This window comes from Antedon bifida, chromosome 10 (genome assembly GCF_963402885.1).
Source record: "Antedon bifida chromosome 10, ecAntBifi1.1, whole genome shotgun sequence".
In the NCBI taxonomy this organism is placed as follows: domain Eukaryota; kingdom Metazoa; phylum Echinodermata; class Crinoidea; order Comatulida; family Antedonidae; genus Antedon; species Antedon bifida.
The window spans coordinates 3,955,129-3,972,704 of record NC_136235.1 but is presented as its reverse complement, the minus strand read 5'-3'; the positions used below and the strand labels follow the sequence as shown (position 1 = coordinate 3,972,704).

The window sequence follows — 17,576 nt, the reverse complement described above, 5'->3', positions numbered from 1 at the left end:
AAGCGTTGGATTATTGCAATCATCGTCACTTGTCATTGGTCAGCACGCTTTTGTAGCATTTATAGTGGGATGGGAAGCAAGCTTTAAATACTCCGATGATAAAACTCCATTCCTACTTCATCTACGTTTTACTATTAAAGTTATTATGTTACGCGGCTCCCAAAGCAGTACATAACTACGGGTTTGTATTTCCCAGTACATTATGCCTCGAATCCACCATTACGTAAACGCTGTCGATCCTCTCATAATACATGCACGGAAAATCAAGGTGTGTTTATCACATTCCACTTTGCGTACATAACTCTGTTGAAACTCACACCTGTATTATTTAACACTTAATGCATAACAAGAACTTTAGCCAATCACAGACCGTCACACTGAGTTACCTTGAGCTCATATAAAATTCCCACATTCGTAAATAAAAACCAATTTCAATGAGCTTTTCGGTCTCATACAAATACATGTCTTCAAATGTCTTAATATTGTCCTTTGTAAAGGTATTGTTCTTTGTGTATGTATGTAAATGCAAATAAGACACACACATAATCATCGTCATCTCTGTTAATTTTTATTTAATATATAATAAATAACGAAGAAATATACTTTATATTTTAGTGCATATTGTCAACATATTGAATCATATTCATATATGAACATAAACAATGTACAATGAAAAGTCTGTCATGAGACTTCCTTTCAGATGCCATTAAAACTCGTACGGCGCTCTGAGAGTGCATACCTCCGCCTACAAAACGGTGTGAGCTGTGGATTGGTGGTTAACGTGCTTACCTTCTAATCTCAAGGTCCAAGGCTTTGATCCTGATCTAGTGCCATGGTTGTAACTCACGACTCTTTTAACTCCACTCCCTAAGTCTCAAACGAGACTTTATAAGCACGATTTGTAAGCACGATAAATTTAAAAAAAAGGTTAACCATCCTGTAATTGGTGGGTTACTAACTGTTGTTTGGATGCGTATGAACAAAAAATATTTTTTAAAAAAACCCCTGAAAATATATTTTACTACTTCAAAATTAGCTTAGCAAGAATGAGATACAAATAGTTCATACTATCTGTACACACTTTATAACCGGACGGACTTTAAAAAGCATATTGCAAAATTAAACATTTTGTTTGACCTAGTATAGAAAAAATTAAACCCCAACCAGTACATGTATATTATGCAGTAATTTATAAAAAAAAACCTAAGATTCCTCAACTTACCAAAACTAACTCGGATGCATGAACAGAGAAATAGTTGTCTAACAAAACCTCTTTTTCCAGAAAAACATTAACCTTATAATTAGTTTAAAATATTTTTAAATATTACGATTATCAAATATCAATTGATTTCAAGTAAAAATATTTATTAATTTTCTTTTAAACAAAACTGTACTGGACTAAATACTGCACTGGTTTGCAAAATTAATGTAGTTAAAAACCATTCCAGTACCATTACTAACAATTATTTAAAAGAAGGCACAATAATAAACACGAGTCCATATAAGAGCTCATGTGTAGTCTAAAATATGTCTAATCTGCAATTGTGTACACTTTATTATGTAATAAATTAAATTAGTAATTATTAAGATTTGAAATATTGTGTATGACATAATAATAAGTAAATTTTATATTATAATACTCCACTTACATACACGAACAAAATTCAATAATGTTGAAAATGTTCAAGCAAGGCTATCTAACAACAGGATGCTGAGCTCCGGAGATCTGTGGCTGCGATACGATCAGTTCCACGCACGCCCCTTGCAGACACCGCCAGACGCGGAGAATGCACATTATGCAGTACCGTACTGTTTGTCGCTGCCAGATATAAGATCAAAGGACTGTTACGAGTTCCTATCTTGGTCGCCCAGTGTCCTGTTGCCTTGGTTCAAGTTTTCGCAGATTAAACAGATATTGCGAGTTGTCTTTGCCGACGAAGTTGATTTTCTTTAGCCTGACGAAGAAGTCTTCGATGGGATGCCCCCTCTGATACCCAGTCTGGGGCAATGACGAAGTGACCTCTTGACCGACTCCCAGTCATAAAGAAGTGGCTGTTTTCATGTGAATACGCTTCTGGGGTCATGATTCGTGGCTGGTGACGCGCAGATTGTGGTGCACCGGTTCTTGGCAGTTTTATATCAACCTTTTTTGTGTACATGTTTTCTTGTGGTATGGTCTGTGTGCAGTTATGTCTGAAGGAAAAACGGGAAAGATTTATAGTAAGAGGCCACTTTCGGTACCAGTTAATATAACAAGATGGATTTTATCTTTCAAGTGTGCCCGTAATAGTAAAGTAATTTAAACTTACTCTTCAAGCTGTTTTTCAACTTTTTTCATCCACTTTTTCAAGGACTTTGAGTCAACGCCCTTTGCTTCTACATCCGGTGATCTCAGATTCGGCGAAGATGGTGCTCGGTGTAACAGTGTTGCCTTCGGAACAGGAACCCTTTTGCGGTTACTGGCACTGTTAGATCGTGGCCGTATATTGTTCACCTTAGCTGCCATCTCTGGACCTTTTCCTCCATTAATAGTATGGAGTAAGTTATAAGCTACTTCCTTTTCTGTAGAAACAAAATACAATAAATACAAATTAATGAATTTGTTTGTACAGTACATTTCTGACGCTAAACTGTTTTAATTTAGTAACAGCCAAACTCTGTAGTCAAGTACTTGTAAGGATATGAAAATATCTAAATTTGATATAAACATAATTATTTAATTTGTCTTTCGATAATCAAATAAGAGTGCGCCCTCTATATCGTCACACACATTTGGTTGGTTGTCTTCTTTCACTAAAAGTCTACCGGTACTCTATACAACAGACATACGAGTTTTGATTGAGTTTCTCAAGAAAAGCTTTCCAAAGTTTAATAATGTAGACCAGTTTGCAAAAGTCTACACTTTAGTTTGTAAACTCCGAGTTTTCAAACAAAAATTCGCTATATTATCAAACTGTAGGCTTAAATATGTGTGTTTGGATCAAGGATGGAAAAATAGGTCAACATTGTATTTCAATAAATATTTTCCTACCGTAATCAGTTGCTCCAGTCATCCAGTTTTTCATACGGGGGTGTTCAATCATACTTTTAGCAATGATTGGTCCAGCAGTTGTAGGTCTCTGTTTGAAAAAAAAACACTCATCAAAATAATGTTGTACAGGTTAGATTAGAAATGTATTTGTTACCAAAGTAATACAACTAGCTCAAACATGGCAATAACATATTTTTCTTAATCTTATGAGCATTAATCACATTATATATTTATTGTTATATATTATTTTATTATTATCTAATGATAATTACAATAATGTTAAGCAACAAAGCAATATAAAAGTGCAAATGATACCAGTAAAGCAAACTAAACAAAATGCGTGAAATTACGGATACATGTTTATCACAAATAATATTTCAATGTTGCAATGTTGTTCCTTTTCGTCGTTTACCTGGCAATACATAAAGCTTGGTTCCCACTTGGACACAACGTATTAAAGACGTAAGCCCACCTTTCAATAATTTTGACCAATCACGACACGAAGGATCATCCGATTTGTGATTGGTCAACTCACTTGTGTTGCACTTACGTCGTTGCGTTGTGTCCAAAACCGATAGTACTAGCAATATCAGCACTTAGCCAACTATGGCGATGACGAACAACAGTACATTTATACTGAATATTGTGTTGACGCAAAATACGTTTCCTTACCGCGATTACAGATTTATTGTCCACATTATTGTTATTAACATCATCATCTTCTTCGTAACGCACTCTATACACTTGAGGTTTCTCCTGATTTGTGCGAAATAAACCAAACACCGCAAGTTAGAAATAATGTTAGCAATTTTAAATAAGCGTAGAAATGAATAGAAAAATAATATTCTAATATTTTTAATTTTTAAAAAAGTATGTAGAATTTGTCTAGAATTTAAAGGTGTAGGGTGAAAACCATGTGGGCTGCGTGAATGAGTACTGGGGTACACACATGGGAACATCCTAATGCATTAGTAAATTATTACTATTCAAACTTTCAGCGTGCAAAAACCAAATAACAAAGTGCAAATGGGTGAAGTAAAACATACATTAGATTTTATTATACCTGAGGTGGTGGACATGACTTTGACCTCATATGACGTAATATGGTGGCTGGTGACGGCGTTCGTCGCTCAATGTCAGTTGCCATAGCCTTGTGTCGGTGTCCAGGCGGTGGAGTCGGTGGCGTATGAACACGCTTTACAGGCTTCGACAATGGTAGTTTGCTTGACCTATGTACCCATTTGATTGGTTTATCCCTCATACCTGGTTCAGGAGGCGTTTCCGTTCTCCAGGTGGTCCAGTGCTCCCTGTAGAATGTAGGAGTGATTGGACGTTTGACCACTCGTGTTCGTATTGGTGGTGATGAGGGTCCAGGCGAACATGATTTGAACGGGCGGGCTTCAGTGTGATCCTCAAATTCAAAGTCGTCATGATATGTCCGTTCAGCTAGACTTGTTTCTAATCATAATAAAGTAAAGATTTAAAATAATTATTAATGGCTTATTAATGGCTTATTAAAAAGCTACTAAAAAACAATGTTATTACAGTATTATCATAGCCTCCGTTAATAATAATCAGCATCATAATCATTTGTTTATCATTGTTATCAAAACCAATTATTTCAAATATTCTATATGCCTTACGTTGTCTCTCCATTCGCGGCTGTACGTCATCTCGGAACTCTGCTTCCATTATTTCCTGTGTTGATTTGGGTCTCATTTCAACCATTGTTTTCGACCGAGTCATTCCTCCACCTGGTAACAATTATAATTTAACGTATAAGAACTATTTATTCTTTAGTGTAACACTTCGTTTTAATTGTGGTTCAAGTTTAGGTGTGGGAAGCGAAAGATTGCAGTTTACCTAAATTATCATATAGGCCTACATACTAACAAAATATGTTATATTACGTATTTGTACGACACAATCAATCCAGAATAGTTAACAATAGGTATAGGAATTTTCCAAACCATTTGTAACAATAACTTTGACAACAAGTAAAACACCAAATAGACAAAGTTAGCAAAAATACATTAATTAACTAAATATAAGTACCGTGGGGTCGTTCCGTCGTCATTGTATTGAATGTAGCATGTGGAATCTTAGGGGGCATATTTTTTTTCTCCGTCTTCACTTTATCCAGATATTCTTGGACAGCTTCCCGAACTCTGGTGTTGTCCATTTGTAGATGATTGACGGCTTTTTGTACCTGTGCTTCAAGACGGGCTTGTGCATCTTTTTCCTTCATGTGTTTAGGCTCCAGGAAATCCTGTAAAATATAACAATTACCGCAATTAATGCAATACTTCTTGTCTCAAAGAGGCAGGAATCCATTCTGCTCCCCATCCAAACTAAGGCAAATTTATTGGTTTTCATCATTGCTTACAACTATAAGCTCCAACTCAAGGAGCAGCACTTTAAATTGTATTTGCGTCCCATAAATATTCCATTAAAATGTATCATGGATATAGCCAGACATACATAGGCCTACGATTCTCAGTGCCTTATCTCCACAAATGTTTATTCAGTACCATGGCAAATCGTCGTCGTTACATCATCTCATGTGTATTGCATTTCTACAATACAGAACAACTTGAAAATTCAAATCATGAAATACCGGTATGCGGTCGGTTTACATGATGAATAGTATAGAATGCGATTACTCATGCACAGCATTGTATTCTAAAATGTATTCAACAGGTTGACGGACGCTATATACGGTACTTAATTGCTCGTTTGCCCTGCGTGGATTATATCGTAATATATACATCTATTACTAGATCATTATAATAATAGCTACCTTACAAACATCGATATATATGTTGATTGTGTAACGACGTACTGAATTAACGTTATTTGTTAAATAATAAAATTAGCATATAGAAAAAGAGTAGAATGCAATCTATTGATCGTACTAACCGTCATCGGACGTATAATAACGGACAAGGAAGACTTTAATTCATACCGATATTAGGCCTATCAATACAGTACATGTGTTAATGTTTGTAATGTATTGTAATGTAACGCAGGACCGATTTTTTAAAGCGCACTTTAATTTATAAATCTGTTGAATTGTATGTTATTTGGAATGAATGCCTTATATGATGAATAAATGTATTATTTTCAAGGATGAAGAAGCCTAACCTTCCATGATGCAGACATCACTGTAGGCCTAACACGAAATAGAATATTAACATAACAATGGTGGTTTTAACGTAAGGCATAAATACACATCCCCACCCCGGATCCGCCACTGGTAAGACAAATATTGAACAACAAGTTAATATTGCCAGCATAGCCTTATATTAAAAATATACCGATTAGAATGTAATTGTACAGGCCTATAATATACTGAATTAACAAAATCACAAGGATAAAGCACATAGATGATTTATAGATGATTTACATTACCTAGTAACATTATCATAGGCCTACTGTATGTTAACAAACAATGGTTTGATTGTATATAGATAGCAAAGCATGAATGTGCCATATGTGCATAATATTATAAAACAGATAATTGATATGTTGTCTAGGCCTAGCCAATTGAGACTATCAACTTACATTCCCTTCTTCTGGATCTCCATTTTCAGTACATTTATCAGTCATGTTACCGATCATGTTAATTACATAAAGTATATAACGAGGTTGAAGTAATAGTTTAGAATATATTCCATATTAGAGGCTAAATTCATACAGTATGTTATGCACGTTACATTTAAGCCGATTTTGTAGTGTCGCGTCCCGTTGCTAAGTGGTTGTTATGTGTGTCTATTTGCTTATTTCCTGCTCGATGAACAAGAGGCTTAAAGTTTGATTCGCGTCAATGGGCAAGTAAAGACCTTTGCTATTCACCTAAATACCTCATCCAACCTTTGAGATAATCGTATACGCTTTACAAATGTTTGCTTACAATGTTTTAAAATTACCATTAGATTGGTTAAAAGTGGTTTCTTTTTGTTGCAGAATTTAGTTAGGTCTAATAGCCATTATAATGTTATTTCACTCCTAGTTGAAAACCGACGGTTTTCCGACGGCATGTGCGACATGTGGTATAGATTTTTTACTTTACTTACATTTATTTATTGAATATTGTTATGTGTTATGATATGGACTTTGTTCTGAAATAAAAGTGAATTGAATTGAATACCTATTAGAAATCTGTCTCTCTGAATCAATTTCTGAAATGAGTAAATACGGTAACCGTCCGAAGTACTATCGTATAGCGTATGCTTGCGTTATTCAAGTCAAGTCAAGTATCATTTATTGTCATTTGTTTTAAGAAAAAAACATAGAAATTCTGTTATATTTTCACGCGGATAAGTCCATCGTTATTTCAATTTCCATTATTTTCAAAGCGAAATTAGGAAAATTATCGTAAATCTATACTAATAACAATAGGCCTTGATAGATCATAGCAATTAATACATACACTAAAAACGGCGACGTACCTCTATATCAGTAATTGGAATATAATAAATGGGACAGTGACCATGTGACTCAACAGAAAGGCTTAAGCTAATATACAATATAATATTGACATCTCTTTAATGGTGTGCAATTCAGACAGGCAGATATTATAATATTGTCTTGAGTTTATCTTTAATATTAATTTCCATTTTCACCAGACAAATCGATTTGGTTCTCAGAGCACAACTTTATAAATTAAAATGAATTAAAGATGAAAAATAATGATGCTTTATCTAAACCACGTGTCATTGTTATAAGACATAATTTGACAGGTATGAGAGAAACACCAGCCGCTCGGTGATATACTGTAAATTATTTAATTAAATTATAAACAGCGAAGATATGGAAATATATGAGAATGAAGAAAAGCCACCCCAATCGAGATTCGAACCCGGAATTTGTATATCAAGTTTCTCTTAACATACAATATATAATAAGGTTGTGTTTGCTAATGACCACCAATAATAACGTTGTTTTAGACTTTATATTGATTGGTATAGTAAGCCAGGGGCAATGCGCCGGGATGGCTCATGATACCTTTCAAGTATAGCCAGGTTGAGTGTTTGTGAACGTGGTCCTTAGACGAGGTCGAAGATCAAAACTATGAAAATAAACTATCGTAATTAAGGATTATATGATTCTGTCTAAAAATAAAAACACCCTGTGCTCAGGAATCACAACCCATAGCAAAAACAAAGATTAAGTAAAAAGAAAACGTCACATTTCAAAACACAAAACAGTCTTTATTCTGCATGACATTACTGGAAGGCTACAGTATACTAAACCTCATTTCATTAAACATTTGAACATGGAATGGAATTCAAGTAGTCCATTTAATTCTGTTATTTAGCTTATTATTATTCTACTCAGTGGAACTAAGTACGCGATGAATTTAACAACAAAACACACAATTGTTAGTTTCAACAGGTATAAATAATTCTATGAACTGATACAATTTTAGCAAAAGAAAGCTGCGATACTTCACGGTTCACTATGTTGTATTGTAGGTACTATTATGGGGTATGGTAGGGACGGAGAGTGATTTAAAATAGAGACATCTCTACAACTCTATTTGAAAGAGTTCTTGGTAATTAGTTTCGGCCTACATTCATAGTGTTTGTTTTATTATGTTCCTGAAAACGATAGTTTTGTAATAAATATCGATTATACTCGAGAATATAAAAATGGAATAAATTAGGTAGCTGCAGTTTCGCGTTGCTTATCATAAACGTTGCGAGATATATTATAATATGGAATTAGGGCTATCCTACAAGTTGCAATTGCGCACATGCATTACAACAAATTATAGATCTTTTAGTCTCTCTGTTGGGATCGTATACGTTCTAATATTCGTATTCCTGTCTTATAAGACTAAAGTATCTTCATTTTATTAATTTGCAAATTGTGCAATACTGACAATCGTAACTTATAACCTTACGGTAGCCTAAATTGATTCACTTACCGGCTCAGGGTGAGGGTTGTTTCGTCTCAATTGATCAGATGGTTTAATAAGCACTAACTTAACAGCCTTTTTAACTGGGTAACTTTGACGATAGTTAGTTGCATGTAATGCCCTCTTCTTTAAAATGCTTACATGTGGCATATTTTTAGACGTATGTTTCCAGAATGTAATTTCAGTATACGAACATTAATTAAACATCAATTATGTTGTGAAACGGTAACAGTAATCAACACAATAATACGCGCATAAAAACAATAAACGAAATGATGGTTGAACCAATAGATAACGTTTCATCTGTTTTTTTAAAATTCTAAATCCAGATTCAAAGGCAGATAGTTATAAATTCATATTATCTGCCTTTAGTTTCGATGGAGACGCATCCAGAAGCCCTCGTTGTCATGCTGGCGTAACACCGGTGTGTCAACACTAGTAGATGGTGACATCAACGGAACGACAAGACAATAGAAGCAAAGAGTGGACGAATCACACACCTTCACACCAGCTTCTCAATAATCCCTTTTGTCTACTGATGCTTTGTGACCTAAACATATTGACATTACGCATGACAGCAGCAGCTCGTCGATAAATCCAATGGTTCAAACACAGCGATTATAGTTAATTGCTATCAGAACAGAATATTCAATTAGTTGCAGTCATGTTTATACAGTACATTCAATATTGCACTGTAGGCCTATATTTATATTGAAATGACAAAAATGCTTTATATTGTTCAGAGTAGCAATACGTCTATATCATTTAAATATACATTTATATGTATTGAATTACCGATCTGGAAACGAAGACTGTTTTCTATTATTTATATTATGCCTAGGCCTATCTCATAACTAAAATAGCACTACGATTTTGAAGTTGTTATTGAAACACGTTTAACTGAACTGGAGTACTGTATACGGTACACATTTAGTTAATGTAATCATAAGCCTGTGCGATTGAAAGCATGGGATATTAAAGATGTATTGTCCCTTTGACTAATTCCAAAAAAATAAAATAAATATTTCGAAAAAAAAGTGGGTAATTTTGAAGTATCATAATAGTTATTAACTTTCACCAAAAATTAGTCGAAAAAAAAATTATTTAACTGAAATACAGACGTTTTTTTTGTTAAAAAAATAACTTTGACTTCCAGTCAAAGTTTTCGATCAAAACATATCTCATAATGCAACGCGCTTTTTTTTTTGCTACTCTGTATGCATTAAATCATAAATCATAAAAGTAAACGTGTTCTGTTATGATAAACCGTTATTTTTAATATTAAAACCAATATACATGACTCAAGGATATATTTAACTTTCATTATCGTTATGAGGGCATTGGAATAAAGCAATTGCGATTTAAACACTGTCTTAGAATGAATGCTTTCGATCAGAACTGCTACACACTATTATAACAAATAGGAGCAGGCCACTATATTCGAATCTATCGATCTTTTGAATGCATTTCTGCTGCTTGGTTTTTCATAATATGTAATTTAGCCTACTGCATACATGGTTTGTAATCCTCGCGTATAACTCGAATATTACACGCATGCTACATGGTGTTAGTCTGGGTTCCTGACTTAATATTAGTAAAAAGATAAATATTTTGGCACATATAGCGACTCATACGTATACTACTGGCGTTGAGCTTGTAAACTCCTTTTTCAGACAAAAATCGAAACGTCGACTGGAGGGATAACATAAAAAAAGACAATAAATACAGACTTGGGGCAAGTCTACATGTAATATATACAATGAAATACCGTATCAATAAGAAGCATGGTAGCGTGTTTTATATTAATTACATAAGCTATCTACAAGAGATCAATACATGAGAAAAACGATAATAACGAATTGAAATTTGTTCAATAATTGTTGAATGAGCATATAATCCTTCCTTTCAACTGAAGACAATAACATAGCGGGGTGTCGATTGATTTAACCGGGTATCCAACTTATATTGGTTGAGAACTGCGAAGCGATTAATACTGTACTAGGATACTGTAATAAAGAGTAAAATTGATTACCGAGCGAAATACTAGATAAAAAGTTCTACAAGAAATGGTCTGAGATCGTTTATACGATCTCTTTATTCTTTTTTATTAATTACTCTTTAATAAAGCCTGTTTTATAGGAAGTTTAGTTGATAATAAACAATGCGCAAAATAATGATGAAAATGACCATGATGAATTCAGTATGATAATAAGAATTGTGATCATTACACCAAATACTACATAGCTCATCAATAAAGAGAACTATAAGTAAAATCAAATCTAACATTCTTCTGGAGAACGAACGACAATGTAAAATAATACGACCTTTACATAAACATGATAGGCCTACAACTATTATATGTTTAATAAATTATGTTGTATCAGCACAGCAATTAAAAACGTTAACACACGTCTGTGTAGTATGGATTATTATATACATAGTGCCGGTCTAAACTCTTAAACGGAGTGTATTGATTTCAACGCCTCGATGACACAAACACGTATCAATTATGTCATACCTACCCAAAATAATTAACAAGATTGATAAAAATATTGAGACAACTAATTAAGCGTTAAACGAAATGCTATGTATAGATTACCAATATACATTCGAGGTTCAAGAAATACTTCACTTACTTGTTTGGTATTGAGTCAATGTAGGCCTAATACTTAGGTTGGTTATTGGAAAAAAACGCCAATCAGACAGTCAGTAATTAGGCAGGAATGATTTCTTTATAATTTCACTAGAAATTAGACCGTTGGACAGATATAGTTTATTTAGACACAATTTTCAGTTGAACTGTAGGCAGAAAAAAGGCAACTATCGAGCATCACTTATCGATGAAAATTGTATTCGATAGAAATTATGGACATTTAATGGTAATTTGCAACGCGTTTCTGACATAAATTGTCCAATGTTAGTATCAAATTGCTTGACATTAAATGGTGCTGGTTAATGAACGTACGTGCAAGAACTATCCAAGCCAAACTATCAGTATTGTGTATTAAAGAATATGGTATTATGTTGGTCTTTGAATGCCTTTTGTGAACTCCCAGTTAAAGTGTATTGTGTTTAAATTAGTTGCTAGGTTACAAGACGCAATAACGTACAATAAAATGAGTATTGAGAGAATGCTTTATACTGTTCAAAATAGTCAATTACTTAGTTAGTCTTTTCATTGTATTTATCATATATGTCAACCTGCAAGCCTTCCTGCTACCGCTACTGGTTGATACTGTCGTTGCTACTCTTCAAGCCTACTTGAAAAAAATAAACAAAACATATAGGGCCTACACATTTAGGTCCGTAAAAAATGACATTGTTTTGTAATCTTTCATAACGATAATATTTTACTACATTTCGAAACTCTGTACTTTACACTCGTTTTTCGTTTACGGGAAACCATTCTCGATAGTGTTCAAAATACGAATTTGGCAAAGAAAAGTTTTGAAAAGTTCGTCACCAGTTAAATTTCGGCAAATTTCAGATAACTTAGTTTGCAGAAGTGAGTGACAAACTAATTGCTGAGGTTCGTGAACTCAACGAGATTACAGTCTTTGTAGATCGTGCAGCTGGACAAAATGACTACACCAAACACACTCAGTTTGCAAATACAACAAGTGAATTGGCAAACTATCGCCGCAAATTGATCGACGTCAACTGACGTAATACACTGCTGGTGGTCAGTTCTATCGTGACGCTCTGTAAACTATAAATTAGCAATAACCCGCACCCATGTCAATATAACAAACCAATATATACTTTTATTGACACTCTTGTATCAGATAAGAGAGATGTCATCATAGAACAGTTTTGCAATGAATGAAGGGGAGTTCGAGTCGGCATTTTTTTAGAGAAGATCAAGAGAAAAGGAACGTACATTTTAAAGCCTCTATACGTCGTAGAATATAGAATTCTGTCCCAAATCGAGGATATAGCTGTTTATCACTAATGATATTTTGTCATATAACTTAACGTATGATCGTACACAATGATAAAGTTGATGCGCACATCAAATGCTGTTTCTCTATCCTCCGGCGACGGCGTAACGTATTGTGTGTTGGTCATGGTTGTATTTGCATTGCTTCTCCGGGGTGGAGGAGAGTCAATTCAACCATAGACCATTATAAACAATTTGGACTACTGTTATATTCTGATTAAGACAGGCTTTGGTAATCAGGTAATAACAACTTATCAATTCCGTGTGTTTGTTAATCAAACAAATGCTTAAGCGATATTCCCATTTCTTAAATGCAGTGGTATGTCGACACATATTTCTAGTAGGCTTTTTTGGACGTTAACCCGGACAGAAAACTCGAACGGAAATTGTTTATAAAATCAAAAAGAAACAAAAAATGCCGGAATTGTAAATTACTATAAAAAAAACCAATTGGATAGTTAAATATTAAACTAATTTACTAAGATAATATTTACATAATTATAATTAAGTTATCTCGGAAATTACAATTTTGTGTACATAGATTAGCTTTCTAATAAACAATGTATCGGTGAGTAAGGTGATTCTACTAAACCGCAGGGGAGAACATTGTTTAATATTTAAAGATTTTGGACACATGATTAATTACAGTAAATTTAATTACACAAAAAAACATGAAAATAAACGTATTATGCATTTAAAAATAAAATTACAAAATATATTCTTAATATAATAGTGATTTCCTTTTATAACAACAATGCAACATTTTGTTAAAATTATTGTAAATTATCAAGAAAAGTTTTCACTTACCCTCCGTGGATGCGGATTGTTTGAACGGATGTTATGGACCGGTCCAGGCAAAATACCAAGCAATTCAAAAGACATGGTTGAAGCAAAGTCTATGTTACTTTTTTTCTCTCAACGGGCCCTTTGTCGAAACTTTTTGCGGTTTCCAACACGCTGCCTCGTTGTTCAAGGGATGATGTACACCGGTGTGTATCAGTGTCTTTCCACGATGGCAACCGCCTTTTATACGAAAACCGGTTTCTTGTTAGTTTGATGTTTTCGTACATGAATTGTTTTATATACACTTATCAAATAGCTTATTCACGGTTGCTAGATACTGTATTTTGATATTTGGTGGAACGAATGATTTCATATATAGGGGTGGCTTCGAGAATATAAATTAAATATTTAATAAGAATCACACCTCATAATAAAAGAAATACATATTTATCGAAATATAAACAGATACATATACCTATTATAGTTATCAAATGTATAATATGTTTATGTCATATTAGAATTATATTTAAAGATAAATATTAACTCATCTTGTTAATGGTTTCATCCAATATAAAATTATATCATAAGTCAATTACATGTATCGATGCATAGAGATGGTTCCCATGGTGACTGCTTGCAATATCGGGAAATCAACAATCAAACTTTCTAAGGAAAAATAAATTCGTTGCTAAGAGATTAAGTTTTAGATGTTTATTTTTTAGAAATTCTTTTTTTTTTATATTAACGTTCAATGTTTAAAATAAAGCATGTAAATTGTTTTAGGCTTTAAGAAAGCTTACCCTATTTTTGGCCTATCACACATTTTAAAGATTTAAAAATGTATCATTATCATTATTTATTATAAATGTATCCTTTTTATTATTTATTAAATTCAATTTCTTTTTATTTCGGAAAAATGTCATCCATATCAACAAATGTACAAACAGAAAAAGAAAAAAGAAAATTCTCAAACTCTAAGCTTAAATATATGAATGTATCATTTATTATGAATTATCATTATTTATTATGAATATATCATGATCATTATTATTATGAATGTATCATTATCATTATCATGGTTAGTTTTGAAAACTGTATATTATACATATTATATTGTCATACTGAAGTTATATATTTACATACTATCAAATATAATTTAGTAATAATGATGTTAATAAAAATTAATAAAGATAAGCAGTTTGTTTAAAGATGTATTGTCCCGCGAAACACAAAAAATGAAGGTAAAAATATTCTAAATTTAAATTGGCCATATCAGGGAGTCTATTAACAACTCCCTAGCCATATCAAAGTAATATAAAAGTTATTCACTTTAGGCCTAAGTCGAAAATTCGAGCCAAAAACAACAAGTTTACGTAATTAACAGGTAAATTAATTTTATTACATTTCGTCTGGAAAATCGTTGCGAGCGAAAGTAAACAAAGATTTCAAACCACGAGTATGCATTATTGCATGATGCTAATTAGGATTGTTTACAACTCGTTACGGTTGAGAAGGTGTTTTCACACAGATCGCGAGGAAGTTTTATGATTATGCATACAGAGTAGCCAAACAAGCTCGTTGCATTATGAGATATGTTTTGATCGAAAACTTTATTTTTGGAACAAAAAAAAGTCTGTAGTTCAATTAAATGATTTTTTTTTCTACTAATTTTTGGTGAAAGTTAATAACCACTACGATACTACTACTACAATGGGACATCATCTTTAATCTATAAAAGTAATTATTCTTGGGTGGCATATAATTATAATCATATTTATAGGCCTAAGTATCGGTAGTGGCGTTATTATATCAAGGTATTAAATGTAGAAATAATATGTAATAATAATATAACCATTTTTACAAAAAGCTTAAAAGAAAAATAAATCTAATCAAATAAATTCCAATAAGAATTCCAATAACCACTGAGGCGAAGGCCTCGGCTAGTGTTGCCCGAAAGCTCTGACATTTTCTTTGACAAACTGAGGACAAAATCGTTTTGGTTTGCTTATTTTATTTTGTATCTCCATTGCGCCACTGATACCCACATCATTGTCATTTTTTTCAGTAATTATTTGCCTTGAATTTATATATATATTTTCAAAAACCTATTTGTATTTATTTACAAATCGATAATATGAATACAATACACAATGACAACAATCGATTAATAAGATGAATATACTTATTTCCATAAACGTAAATGAATATTACTTGGTAATTTTGTATCAAGTATCTATAAACAGGAGCATAAACAATAAACGAAGTAAAGGGTGTGGGGGAGGAATTTGATATATATTTTCAAAAACATATTTGTATTTATTTACAAATCGATAATATGAATACAATACACAATGACAACAATCGATCGATAAGATGAATATACTTATTTCCATAAACGTAAATGAATATTACTTGGTAATTTTGTATCAAGTATCTATAAACAGGAGCATAAACAATAAACGAAGTAAAGGGTGTGGGGGAGGAATTTAATAATGGATTCAATTTAAAATAAAATGCTGAATCAACACATGCGTGTTTATTCTTGTCACTTCTTTAATTCAAGGGGTAATTACTCTATCATTTTGGAAACTAAACCTACAAACGTTATTTTGCATATAATTAGCATAATGCAATATTATACGTAAACTAACGGAGCGATCCCCTCCTCCTTAAAATATATAGGCCCCTAAAGGTCCCTTCCTGGCATTAAACTACCGTTGTTTAACACGGTACCGGTATTTAAATACGTATTATCTTGCTCAGCAGAAACTAAGCCCATCTTAAAACGTGTTCTTCTTGTCGGCATATGGACTTTAAATAAAATGTTTTGCCAATTATGTATTCATGTTACCGTATTTCACTACTGCATAAACGAAGCATTTAGAAGATTGTTTTGCAAGATTGTAGGAATTTGTATGTCCATACTTTGTGTATTGCAAGCCTATGAATACATTAGGCCCCGATATGAACTATACGACACAACAATGAATCAATTTCAATATTTTTACAACTAATGCCTACTTGAAATAAATATCCTAGCAAAAACAACTCTCTAGTATTCTGTTCACCATCACGTTGACAACGTAATCAATTTGATTTCACGGTTATAGATCGAATAATAATATTTAACGATATTATAGTGGTTGCTCTTCTTTCGACGAAGAAGCTGTGCATTACATCAATAGAGTAGAGTATCGTATAACGAAATAAAATACATTTTTTCCAGTTTTACGGTTAAACTAAAAATGTCGGACTGATTTTTATGCAAACTTTGCACAATTCTATAAATTTGTTTTTTATGTTTGTTATTATTTACTTCATTTCACCGTAAACAATTCATGCGCTTTTAGATCGAAGAACAGCTGAATAGCTTGTTTTTATATCAGCAATACAATTTACAATATACATACAGTAAAAAACAAGAATTAATTGGTAAATATCTTGAAATAAGATCAAAATCATTCAATCGTCGCTGGAGTTAGCTCCGTGGCGTTAGTTGAGATGGGGTATGTCTGTCGTTAATAACACCACTGCCTAGGTTCACACGCAATGCGCTATACGTGTGAACAGGCTCTTACATCTAGTATAGTATAGTATATTTTTTAAACTCATTCTTTATTAAATAATATTTAATTTGAGTGGCAGTGCATATTTTATTAATATATACAATGTATAACTTCTTTCGATAAAACGATTTATGATAATACCAAGTACGTATCTATAATATTGATTGATATTAAAATTGCATAGACATGTGATGTGCCCAATGATAGTCATATGACGTTATTGTGTCCTATAGGCACATCACATTTGTTCACAAAGTTTGATAGTGTAGACAGAGCTTTAGAACAACGTACACTATTTATATTTGTTTAACTGCCAAGATATAAAATTCCTCG

At 32.8% G+C, this 17,576-nt stretch overlaps 1 protein-coding gene across 6 annotated transcripts; it reads right to left on the bottom strand.

Annotated features, from left to right (window-relative positions):
• Positions 1-552: 552 nt before the first annotated feature.
• LOC144853737 (uncharacterized) lies at positions 553-13,952 on the bottom strand. Of its 6 annotated transcripts, none has more exons than XM_078711533.1 (8): positions 13,702-13,952; positions 5,087-5,300; positions 4,675-4,785; positions 4,095-4,489; positions 3,704-3,787; positions 3,032-3,119; positions 2,310-2,562; positions 553-2,193 (listed from the first exon to the last, which is right to left on the bottom strand). In XM_078711533.1, exons 1-8 carry the CDS (start codon positions 13,774-13,776, stop codon positions 1,905-1,907), a joined length of 1,509 nt encoding a protein of 502 aa, XP_078567659.1. In that variant the 5' UTR covers positions 13,777-13,952; the 3' UTR covers positions 553-1,904. The 6 variants fall into 6 exon arrangements, with proteins under 6 accessions (XP_078567659.1, XP_078567658.1, XP_078567660.1 ...); XM_078711532.1 differs by lacking the exon at positions 13,702-13,952 and adding an exon at positions 8,964-9,306; XM_078711534.1 differs by lacking the exon at positions 13,702-13,952 and adding an exon at positions 6,596-6,774.
• Positions 13,953-17,576: the final 3,624 nt, after the last annotated feature.

Excerpts from the sequence above, each read along its gene's own strand:
- LOC144853737 (XM_078711532.1), bottom strand. The coding sequence starts at position 9,104 with ATGCCACATGTAAGCATTTTAAAGAAGAGGGCATTACATGCAACTAAC. Across the intron at positions 5,301-8,963 it reads ACAACCCTCACCCTGAGCCG|GATTTCCTGGAGCCTAAACA; the intron begins GTAAGTGAATCA and ends TATATTTTACAG. Across the intron at positions 2,194-2,309 it reads GTTGAAAAACAGCTTGAAGA|ACATAACTGCACACAGACCA; the intron begins GTAAGTTTAAAT and ends TTTTTCCTTCAG.